Genomic DNA, 12,435 nt, shown 5'->3' on the forward strand with positions numbered 1-12,435 from the left:
GTATCTGCAGTTAGCATGGCTCCCACACTTGATGAAAATTACTCCCGTATGAAGCTGCTCCTGAATCAAAAACATCAATAGGCTGTGGAACAGTCTGACAGGTGATGTAGTAGAGGTAGAAACTATTGGGGTTTTGAAGACCTAGCTGGATATGGTGTTGGATACTATCTAGTCTGTAGGTAATTAGAGGTACAATTTAGTTAGGAAAATAAGACACATTGTTGGGTTGAACGGCCTGTACTTGTCATGTTACGTTACCTCTGAGAGATGTTTGAACAGGCTTTTTTTTTTTCTAACCATCTGGAAAAACTTTGTTTATGCCCTTTGAAGCTAATCCAACATCAGAATCCACATTCTGCTTCAAATGGTTGGTGTTTGGATTTAGATTGAAAGCTTGGGACAGTATTTATTTTTATTTTTTTGTTGATTTAATAGTACAACTTTCTTGTTGTACTGTTCTTCTTACTGTACAGTCGTCTTGGGTCTTTCTTTAAATTTATGGGAATGGGAACTTGTAAGGACACAAGAAGTCCTTGAATTTGTAGCATGGGTAAGTATGGGAACTCTTAGGGTCTGCAACAGTAATGTAACAGATTTTAGATATATTCTACCCATATGCTCTCTTTTATCTAGCACAAAAATGAGACTTGTAATTTACTGAAAATTCATCATTTCTGAAGGAGAGGCAACACGAACATTTCTATAAACTACTGCATTGAATATCATATGTTCTAACACGTTACAATATAATTAGTATCTTTACAGTACCAGTATGTTCTGATTTGGTTTGATGGTAATGTGCCTCAGTGACAAGAATGGTGGCTTAACACATCCTATATCTGTAGTAAATAGCAGCCAGACAAATTGGTGATCAAAATGTATGTCCTATTCACAAAAAACAAGTGTTTATTGTCTTCCTGATTTTGTCTAATTTTTTTGACTGAGTGCCTGCATTCACTAATATAGTAGTAACCCAGTACTGACATTTTGTGGTATTCCTGGTGTAGGAAGCATGTGGTTTCGGTGTGTAATACCCTGAAGGGGCAGACAAGGACTGGATAAATGTTGAAAGTGGTTGGTAGTTGGGCAACATTCCTTTTCCTCAGCCTGTGATGGCAGAGCAAGAGTCGCTTAGAGACACACAGCTTGTGCTCAACACAGAAATCAGCTGGGGTTCATATTTTGTTGGCATTGCAGGCTTTGCAATGATATAATTTGGGGACGCTCATGTTTATATGCTTCCAAAATTTGATGGCTCTTTTTTTATTTTTATTGGTACAGTATATTGGCTTACTTCTGTCCTGCATGCCTTGTTTGCCGTTTTCCTCTGTACCTGAAGGATGCTTTCACAGAGTTTCACATGCAGGGTGTTAGAGAGGGATGGAGAAAAATATGTTGAGAACACTGTTTAAGCGGTGTTGCACTTTCTCTCTCTCTCTCTCCCCACTCAATTTCAGGGTGCTTTATTGGCATGACATGCACAGTGTTGCCAAAGAAAGAGTTAACAGTCCTAACAACAAAATCATACTAATAAAAATCAACTATACAACCTGTAAACTAATATACACACATTATACACACATACGACATAAACAGTATGCTGCCATATAAATACAGACAAGAATTAACTGCTGGTGTCGACAGTCATTGAGCTTCTGTGTTTATGACAGGTTGTCACATACAGCGCAGCTAGTGGACCTGTGTGTCCTTCACCCAGTAGGATGGGTCATTTTTGTTCATTCGGAATTGTGGCAAAATTTGGATGTATTATTTTAATTTTTTCATAGAACTCCTTCCGAATTTAAATATATTTTTTTCAGTGTAGAAGGAAGTATACTTCTGTCTCAACCTCTCCTGTCTCACAGTGATCACATATCCTCTCCTGTTTGGGGTGCTATGTTTGATTGTGTCTTCCTGTTTCAATGGCTAGGCTGTGATCACTTAGTCTGTATTTGGTAAGGATCTGTCTGCTTCATATCTCTGACAGTGGAGAGATATTCTGCCAATTCATAATTTCTTTTTAGCTTATTATAACAATTTAGTTTGTTTTGTAGTTTTGTCGTTATCTCCCAATGCTCCAAATAATAATCTTTTGTTTGATTTATTAATTGGTTGATTTTAATTGAAACAGTGCTGGTCTGAAACTGGTCATGGTTTGGTGCTGTTAGTTGTTCAGTTTGATAGTTTCAGGGCGAGCTGACTGAGAGGACTTCTATTGGGGCTTAGCTCATGGGATAGGAAGGCGTTATATTGGAGGGAATTTGGTTCACTTTGTTTTGAATCCAGAATTTTAATGCTCTTTTTTGAATGTTAATAAGTAAAGGGTAACGGCCTAATTCTGCCCTGCATGCATGGTTTGGTGTGTTTCGGTGGACCTGGAGTATTGTTTTGTAGAATTCAGCATGCAGGGTTTCCACTGGGTTTTTGTCCCATTGTAAGTAGTCTTGATGGCTAAGTGAGCCCCATACCTCATTTCCATATAGCACAGTCGGCTGTCATACGCTGTCAGTTATTTTTGAATCATATTCTTATTGGTATTTTAATGTTGTAAAAAAAATTTTAATGGCATAAAATGCTCTTTTGGTTTTGTCTTTTAGAGCAGTCACTGCTAGGTTAACGCTCCCTGATACATTGATTTTCAGACCAAGATATGTGTAATTTGTGTTGACTTCCAATATTGTGTTACAGAAGGTGAAACTGTATCTGCTTCTCTGAGACCTGGCCTTTTTTTTGGAAAATCATTATTTTGGTCTTTTTAAAATGCTCTCTCTCTCTCTCTCTCTCTCGTGTTTCTCTCTCTTGCGTTCTCTCTCTCTGTCTCCCCCTCCCTCTTTCTCTGATTCTCTATCCCATCTTCTCCTCCAGTATGTATACAAGTTATAAGCATTAAGTAGCCTTGGACAGGGCATCTGTTAGATTTTATACATTTTATACAAGCAGCAGTCTCCCTCTCTTTCTTTCTATCTGCCCGGTGGACATTGTCACAGATTGGTCTATGCAGAACGTCTCTCTCTCTCTCTCTCTCTCTCACGTTCGCTTTCTCTGTCTCGCTTTCTCTCTCGCTTGCTCTCTCTCTCCCACTCTCCCCCTCCCTCCCCATCGTGTCTGTGCTGGTCTGATCAGCTCTGTGCTCTGCTTGCATTATTAATGGGAGGTTGTGTTTTCCTTTTTTTTCCAGTGATGCGGATGACTGTGAGCTATCCTGCTGAGTAGAAGATTGGGACTGCTTGCGACCCCCCTTCCCCCCCCCCGACTCCCTCTCCATCCCTCCCCCCCACACCGCTCCTGCAGCCATGAATGGTAAGAGTACCGCTATTATAAGCATGTGTGTGGTGATGTGCACGTCTTGAGGAATGGTGTCAATGTATTTCCGAGCGGTTTGCTGTCCCTACAGAGAGAAATTGAGCTGGAACCCTGGAAGCCGCAGCAAGCCAGTCTCTTGCCTACTTTGCTGTTTTTACTACGCTATGGCTCAGTGCTTCTATTTCCCCCTCCTTTGCCAGGTGGGGTGGGGGTGGGGGGTGGGGGGGGACACACAATCATACCAGTTGTACAAAGAGTGCAACAATTTGATTGGCATCTGAGGACCAAATTGCTATGATATTTTCTGATGATATTTTATGAGATGCTAATTTTTACATGAGAGTGCTGTTTGTGGGGGAAACTAAAAAAGAAGGAAGCATCAACTTTGATATCATTCTGCAGTTCTTTCCCGGCTGCTGTCAAAGCAGCACTTCTTTATAAGAGGGCTGCAGAAATAACCAGAGGGAGGATGTCACAAAATGTCCATCCCATCCCTTGCCAAAATGCATCATCAATATGGTTTTAGTTTTCAAAAGCTTTGTCTGACAGATTTTGTGAAATTGCCAGGGAAACGTCCACATCTGTGGATCTGGTCAGCGTCGCATATTGCAGGGATATTGATGGATTCAGGGCTGCTTATTACTGAACATGGGTCTGTACTTTTCTGCAGGATCTCTTGTTCTATCTGTCTGTCTGCTACTGGCACGGTCGGTATTAAGATGCTATATGCATGCTTCAACAAATGCTATTTGAGTTTGTGGCGGGCAAGTATATGAGGAAATGTCAGTTTTTCTGTGAGCTGATTGTGGAGTGCTTTGGTGCCAGAAGGTGGCTGACACTTTTTGTGCTGTAGTTCTTGGTTAACTAAAGGACTAGTGTTGTATTTCTGTGCTGTTGGCTTAAAATTACATTTGAGTGAATGCCGTCAGTACATGGCAGTGGCTGAAAGGCATCTCCCTCTTATGTCTCAGAGATACTGTGGAATTAAATTAACGGCTTTAAATGATGCTCTTGAAAGGTAATGTGCAGCAAAGAATAACAACAATGATGATAAAATACGTGACCCTATTAATTTACATTTGCAATTAGGTAGGCTATATTCAGAGTGTTGAATAGTTCTGTTAACAAGTATTTGATATGAGTTAGCTAGTTTGTATTTGACAGAACACTCCACTTCTATGACGTTAGAAAATTTTGAGGAAAGCCTGTACCTACACTGGTTCTAATGAGAATGACTTACTGAAAAGAACTGACATTTTTGCTGTTGAGATGCAGTGGTCATTGAGCAGCTAGCTGGTGGTCATATATGACCTTTCCCTGTTTGACTGTCCATTTAGCCAAATAAGCTTGACTGTACCTACACTGGCACTATAGTGTTATAAGTAATGTGCTCTGGTATCATTAGGCTTGAGGATTTCATTGACAGGAGAAGGAGAAAAGAACCTTGTCAGGTGCCTGTGTGTAAACTGATAAACAAGGAGACTGAAAGCTATGGTGAAAAGGCAGATGTTCTCACTTTGTAGATTTAACAATTGATCCTGTGGAAATTTTACCAATAAGTTCCAGAATTACAAACCATTCTCCAGTGAATGTACACAGGGCACTTTCATATTAGTTATGAGGCACAAAACTCATTTAAAACCCAGACGATGGGATTTGAAAATGATATATTTTAATTTCATAATTAATCATTGTGCGCTCTTTTTTCATAAAAAAATGCCGACTCGGCTAAAAATAAAAATGACTCTCGAATTCCCCCCCATTTGAGCAGGTCCCATCAAAGGAATGCACGCCTAGTTAGAAACTCCTCACAGAACGTGTTTCCTCCAAAGCTGTTTTTTATTTATTTATTTTTATAACCCAAACCTGTATTTTAGGCTCATGTCCTCAGCTGTGCAGATTACATATGCTGTGGTTCATTTTTTTTTTGTCTCACAGTTTGCGTCCTCCGAGCTGCATTATTGTGGTGTGTGAGCAGCTTTTCAGTACACTACAGAATGTAGACCAAGATATTGTGGTCTTACATCCCTTAAATTTGGCCAGTTCATCAGGAGTTGGAGGAATTTTTATTTATTTTCCTCTTACAGCACCACCTATTGGCAAAAGGCCACCAATTAGCAAACTGCCTCAGAGGCAATGATTGCAAGTTTTCTGATGATTGGACAAAGCATTCACAAGCTATAGCCAATTTAGTAAAAATGGCCACACCCACAACTGTTGATTTGCATATGGTGACCATATGTTTAGAAAGTTCCACTTTTTTATAATTATTTTATTTCATACTCCACAGATTCTTTCAAGCCTCAACAGCCTAGAACTAGTTCGCAAAAGTATGTTTCGTCAAAAAATTTAATCCAGATTTGCTAAACTGTTGAAGAGTTATTGCCAATTAAAGTTATTTGACTCTTATAGTACCATCTATTGGCAGAGAGGTGCCAAAACTTGCGTGCCTCTGAATCACATACTTCTATTCCAAATTTCATGAAGATCAGAGATAGCGTTCATGAGTTACAGCTGTTTTAATAAAAATGGTCACACCCTCAAAAATTTATTTACCTCTGGCCATATTATTTAAAAAGTCAACATTTTTTTGAAAATTATGGAGGATCAAACTGCAGAGACTAGCTTGCAAGTTAAAAAAATTGGAAATGGCAAATTTTGCCATGTGCGTAGTGAAATTGGGAATATACATTTCGTTCTGCATGAGCCAAGGAATCATTTTGATTCTAGACCACACGGTTTGGGAGTTATGGGTGGAAACAAATTGGGGGGCTGCTTGGATGCCAAAAAATAATAATAATCGGAACGAAAGCAATAGGATTCCAGCAACTTCGCTTTCATTATCTGGACTAAATGGTATTTTGAATGGATAAATCTATTAAAACGTTGAACTTAAAGATTATAAAATATTTTCTTATGCTTTTCAAAATCATCTGTTAACACCGTCGCAACGATTTATACAACAGTATAGCTACTGTTATGGAGTATATGGAGTTAGATGGCTAGCTTTGCATCTGGTGGTTCTTTTCCCCTGCATCGTGCGTTAAAATCATATAGGGGAGACTGGGGGCAATTGTAACATGTTTTGGTTTTCACACAGTTACTTAAAAGGAACTGAAGCTTTGACCATTTTTATGTCAGGATCTTCACATTGTTTGATTTAAATGCCCCTGCAACAAACACTATGGTCACAGTATTGACTCTAACATACAATGTCAAATTATAAACACATATGGGGCAAATGTAACATCATGAAATTGTTGAAATTGGCCCATCTAGCATGCCATCTACTCCATTTGCTTTAAAACTGCAGCTATTCTGCCTTATAGGCCTACATCATAGTGAAGGTGTAAATAGATGATTTTGAAGAGCGTGATGAGGTCTTGGCGATCTTAATGATAAGATCATCATTTTAATAGTTCTATCCAATCCAAATACCGCTTTGTTCAGATAACGAAAGGGTTTCCACAAAATTGGATTCCTTCTACCACCTAGTGGTAGCTAAATCACTGGCATACTGTTGGATATGACAAACTCTAACAAGGAATTTATAACGTGATATTATCCTTAATGCTACATCTGATAGACTACTTTAGTATGTCATTATTTGTAAAAATTATAAATTATCCAAAATAAAGAAGGACAAAGACAACAAAAAGAGAATCCTTAGTTTGTTCAATAGTGGTAGGCCACCCCTGGGCATACAGACGTAGTTAGGGCACATGTGCACACGTTCAAATTGGGCAAGTGGCCAGATAGCTCAACAACATGGGAAATTGACGTCTGCAAATAACGCGTGGAAGGTCTGAGGCTGATATCCGATAAGCCTATTTGGTTGTTTGGTTTTGCATTATAGCACATTATAGCACAAACACAAACTTCAGTCCATTCATGGAATAAGTACATAAGCGTAGATGTCAAATTATGCTGCATCAGCACAATAAAATATTGATTATTAAAATATTTCCACTTACATACTTTATTATTAAGCAGAGAGCAGGAGTGTATTGAGCTACCAAGTCTGTATAGATTTTCATGTGGGTGTCTGGAAAAATAATTTAAAAATATGCCTACATATTTCCCTAGCACGTTGCATGTTGCATCATTTTATGGGCCCATTGTATCAGCCATAATATTAGTTGATCAGCAGATACCTTTTTCTTGTTTTTTTATGCCTCCGCGACGGCACAGCCATGGTCGGAGGCATTATGTTTTCGGGTTGTCCATCCGTCCGTCCGTCCCATTCTCGTGAACGCGATATCTCAGGAACGCCTTGAGGGAATTTCTTCAAATTTGGCACAAACGTCCACTTGGACTCAAGGATGAACTGATTAGATTTTGGTGGTCAGTAAAGCCCAGTTAGCCTAGGATTCCACATCATGGACTCAGATGAACTGATTAGATTTTGGTGGTTAAAGGTTAAGGTCACTGTGACCTCATGTCCGTCCCATTCTCTCGTGAACGCTGTATCTCAGGAACGCCTTGAGGGAATTTCTTCAAATTTAGCACATCCACTTGGACTCAAGGAATTCCGCTACAACTTCCTTGTGTTGATTCTTCGAGTTGATTGGTACCTTGCACACTCACACACCTTTCACCATTGGTGTGTGAGTGTGTGTGAATGGGCGAATGAGAGGCATCAATTGTAAAGCGCTTTGGATAAAAGCGCTATATAAATGCAGTCCATTTACCATTTACCATTTGTGTATAAAACCACCCTGAAACCCAAGAAAAATGCTTCCGCTCTGTTCATTTTATCTATAATGTAATAATTCATACGTATATACACACATCCTCCTCTCCGCCACTGCCTCCACACTGTCCTGTTCCAACCTGATCACCTAGCTGGCCTTCCTTAACAGCTTGTTGAGACTGCTGACCTCCAAGCCTTGATACCACCACCCCAGCACATCACCGTGAAAAACAGAGCACTGGCTACTGGTTGGCGGAGGCATACAACCGTGAGACAGTATTTCTAGTTTTGTTTTAAACATTTATTTATTGGCTAAGACAACCTTTGTATTATTGTGCATGCCTAAAAAAATGACATTTCGTCTCAAGTTTTTCTGTTAAAGCCTTAATTTAATTTTAAAGAACATTTTTGAATGAATTTAATTTTGTTTCTGTGCCTTTACCTCATGTATTTTGCTTTAGTTTAATAGCCTTTTAAGCTGCTTTGTGATAATCCTGAGAATATACCCTTTTCATTCCTGTCAGTGGGTTTGGATTTGTTATACTGTATGTTAACCAATAGTGTGCTGTGTGTACGTTCTGTTCACAGGCCGGAGTACTGTGTAGATTCTCTGTTCACCTGGCCGATGTATAGTATTGATGTGCTGTTCACCAGGCCAATGGATAGTATAGATGTGCTATTCACCAGGCCAGTGTACTGTCTGGATGCACTTCACCTGGTGTATACAGAAGTATACATTTTTAATCTGAAATTTTCATTTAAAGCTTCACTAGATTATTGTAAAGTAAGAAAAATAAGCGGGTGACGACTCATTTAGAGCTGTGCAAATTGGTGCAAATTTATACTCAAACGTAATGGAACTGCATAATAGAAACATTTTTTGTAATTTATTGAGAGGAGCACATAATTCCGTCTCTCAATATACGCAAACTGATTTTAATCGTCAGTTGCCAATCACTTTGTCATTGATCACTTGATTGATTATAATCCCAACAAATTAGTGCTGACATTTTTGTTTGTTAAACAAAGGCTGATGCTGCTCATTTGTACTAACCATATGATTGTTATTGAATAACATAATTGTTGGGTACAGGTGTTGCTGTTCTTCCTTTGAAAATGGCTGCAGCTTTGCATTTTGTCTATGTTGGTACTACCTCTTATGTCAGTATAAAATGTGCTGCTGTAACCAAATATGGTTTGAAAATGCTAATTGCATTTGCAGTGAAATGTAAATGCAGGATCTTCAGCATTGCCTGTAGTGTAGTTAGAGTCTGCAGTCAAACATTTGTGACGGTGCTGGGTCTTTAAGTATGCATGTGTGTCAATAGCACTGAAGGAGGAAACACAGTGGCCCCTCCCTCACTTGATCTGGGACCAGTATGTCATGTTCCTCTTTCAATATTTAAACCTCTGTGAGAATGGCTTTTGAGAGATTTTTAAAGATGTGCTTTGTCACTGCTTTAGGCTACAAGTCACTCCCCATTCTGCCTGAATTTGTTTCATTTTATCCTAGATTCAGTTGCTTGTACAGTGGCAAATTCAGCGATGAATCGCAATGCTGTTTAAATGTTCTGTTTATAAGTGAGAAAGGGTTTGTGCGGGGTTGTGCTGATCCTTTGCGGTGTGCATACAGTTTTAGACCTGCTGTTTGGGTTGAAAGTAGACTGAAGGAGGATGTGATGTAATTAACAGCGTGGTATTTCCTGTAGGCTGCGAATAAATAAGCAAGCCACGATCAAAGGCCTCGAGATTGTCTGGCTTCGACTTAGAAAACAAAGTTGCCACCGCGACTGTGCTACTGTGCCAAATATTTCTTAAAAATGATAGCATCAATTGATGTGGGTTTTCACAAATGTTCCTTCCTTTTGTGTTGAGTGAGGACCTTTTGTGAAGGTAGTGTTGCCTCAATCGAAGTTGCTTAAATTCCCATTAGGCTTAATGGAAATCCAATCCCTGCGTGTTGCGCTGTTTCTGTGTTAGTTCTTAATGAGTTCCCTTCATTCTCTCCCTGCAGGTGGTCACATTGTTTGGGCCATCACTCCTGAGGAGAGGGACAAACACAACAAGCAGTTTGACACCCTCTCCCCCACTCTCGGCTATGTGTCAGGTAGGCAACACATCAGCACCGGTCTAGAACTTTTTGAGCAAAACGAAGCAATGAGAACAACTGAAGAACAAAAAGACGCAGTGTTGTGTGTTTGTACGGTACAGTGTGCGACGGCCTCCAGGGAGAACTTTTCAAAAACTTCTTTCTTGTTCTCCGACCTCCCCCTCTCAGCTATTGGTCCAAATATCACATGGTTGGTTACGTCACGGTTGAGCGTTCAGAGGGCAGACTTCACATGCTAATGTGCGGAGAATCAACGCCGATCTCTCTTCTGTAGAGATGGGAATTCTGTGAGTTCCTGCATGTTTGATGAATGGTGCTACTCGTTTCAGCAAGTCATCAAAACACCTAGCACACATTCGGAAATAAGAGAAAGTGGACCCCCTCGTCTAAACTCCGCATTTGCCGAATGTACAGACAAAACTCTCCATTCTCCATCCTACTCTGATATAAGCCGCGTTTCCACCGCAGGAACTTTACCCCCGAACTAGGAACCTTTTGAGGAACTCAGTGCGTTTCGACCGCAGGAACTAGGGTCTAAATTAAGTTCCGGGGTCTTTATTTTACCCCCAAAAACGTCCCTGCTCGGGGGGTAGTACTTTCCAAAAGTATCGGAACCTTTGGGGTGGGGCGCAAGCGCTGAAAATTTCTGATTGGTCGACTACTTGCAGTGTTTTATTTCAACCGCCATGTTTAAAAATCTGCAACCGCAAACCGATTTATTTTCATAATAACTTCAAATCAAACTTGTATGTTATGCGGCGCAGTAGCCTAGTTTTGGTTATAGCCTGCCAATGTCTTGGAATTATAACGTGTGCTCTTCTGTTCTTTTCTTGCTTTAGTATTCGTTTTATAAAATGCTAAGCATTCGTGCTGGGACAGCATATTATGTACCAAAACATTCAAACGGATTAATTTGGTTGCTGAATATTTTCTTCCCGGATTTTCTTTGTTAGCCCGTTGTAATTGACTCAAAACGTTTGATACAGTAATGTGAGGTATGCGGTAGTTCTGCGTAATTTACATTGGTGATACAGTAAAAGCAAACTGGAAATCACCTTCCGCACTTTTTGTCAGGGTAAAATAACAGGTTAATTCTAGTAATCGTCCCTTTAGCTTTTTCAGACTGCCGTAATTTTACCCTGCCATTCTTCAATTCCACAAAAAGACCAGGAAGACTATGGACTAATTTGTGGTGCATGGTTCGCATCTGGAGGGCACACTTCGCTGCTCGGCTAGCAGTAACTTCGAAGGAAAGCAAACGGTGGCTGTACCACTGCTAATTAAAATTTTCACGCAAGTCCGAGTTTTCGTTCTATTCTTGTCATTTTGCGATTAGCCTATATGGAATTGACGATGAGAAAGTAATCAAACAGCAAATTGTTTACTGGCTGTTGTTGTCAGTTATATTGGAAATGTGAATGCATTCTGTCGCCTCGGATGTCAAGACATGAAAGTGAATGTTCGCATAAAAACATAATGAATGTGTTTGAGAGGATATATAAAACAGTTACAATCTGACTATTGGCCTGTTATATCCTATTTGTTGCATAACAACGGTTCAAGTTCAACTACCAACGACAGTTTTGCTTGACAACGGTAAAATATGCCCAAACGGCTGCAGAAGAATATTTCAATTCCAGGTGATTAAATCGATAAAAATCAATAAATACAAAAGTAACCATATATAGTCATTGTTGGTAACCCGTTGTATATAAGTGGAATAAACCCCTCCGGGCTGTCCCGGTTATTAGAAAATAATGTAGGCTACTTCGGTGGTAGTATGGGGTTACAGAAGAAATCATAGGACAGATGGACCGACGACAACGTCGCTTTTTCATACGTCAGTGGGCTAATTTGCCTAATCTTCATGGGACTTTACACCGCGGTGGAAACGCAGACAACAATGGGCTGAAGGAATCTTTTAGTTCCTTGAAAAGTAGTTCCTGGGACTAAAAGTTCTGGGTACTTTTGGTGGAAACGCGGCTAAACACTTGGAATCTGATCCCAAACCACAGGCTCTGTAGCCACACCCACCCCTCCCCACACAGAAAAGAGCACCATGCCCAGAAATGTCCCAAACATATTTTTGAATAACAAATACAGGTAAAAGGTGCACAAATTTGGCTGAAGTGTGTAAAGACAGAGAATGCCAATGCATCATAGATATGCCTTAGCATAGTTATTTTATAATATTTTCAAATAACAAATCATGCATAGTGTGCCTTTAAGGTGTGTTATTCAACAAGTCTCCAGCTTATTTTCTGCCATAAGAAACAAAGAAACAAAATGACTAATAATAAACTGAGGCTGTGCAGGGAGTATTGTGCAG

The 12,435-nt window shown here is 39.8% G+C and overlaps 1 protein-coding gene across 1 annotated transcript in view; it reads left to right on the plus strand.

The window, feature by feature from the left end:
• The window catches only part of itsn2b (intersectin 2b), a 112,767-nt gene that overhangs the window by 24,960 nt on the left and 75,372 nt on the right, over window positions 1-12,435 (plus strand). The window contains exons 2-3 of the mRNA XM_064341028.1: window positions 3,179-3,300; window positions 10,011-10,103. Coding sequence (XP_064197098.1) covers window positions 3,294-3,300; window positions 10,011-10,103 — 100 coding nt within the window. The 5' untranslated portion in view covers window positions 3,179-3,293. The remainder of the gene's footprint in view (window positions 1-3,178; window positions 3,301-10,010; window positions 10,104-12,435) is intronic.

The sequence above is a fragment of the Anguilla rostrata genome, chromosome 6 (assembly GCF_018555375.3).
Source record: "Anguilla rostrata isolate EN2019 chromosome 6, ASM1855537v3, whole genome shotgun sequence".
NCBI classification, from domain to species: domain Eukaryota; kingdom Metazoa; phylum Chordata; class Actinopteri; order Anguilliformes; family Anguillidae; genus Anguilla; species Anguilla rostrata.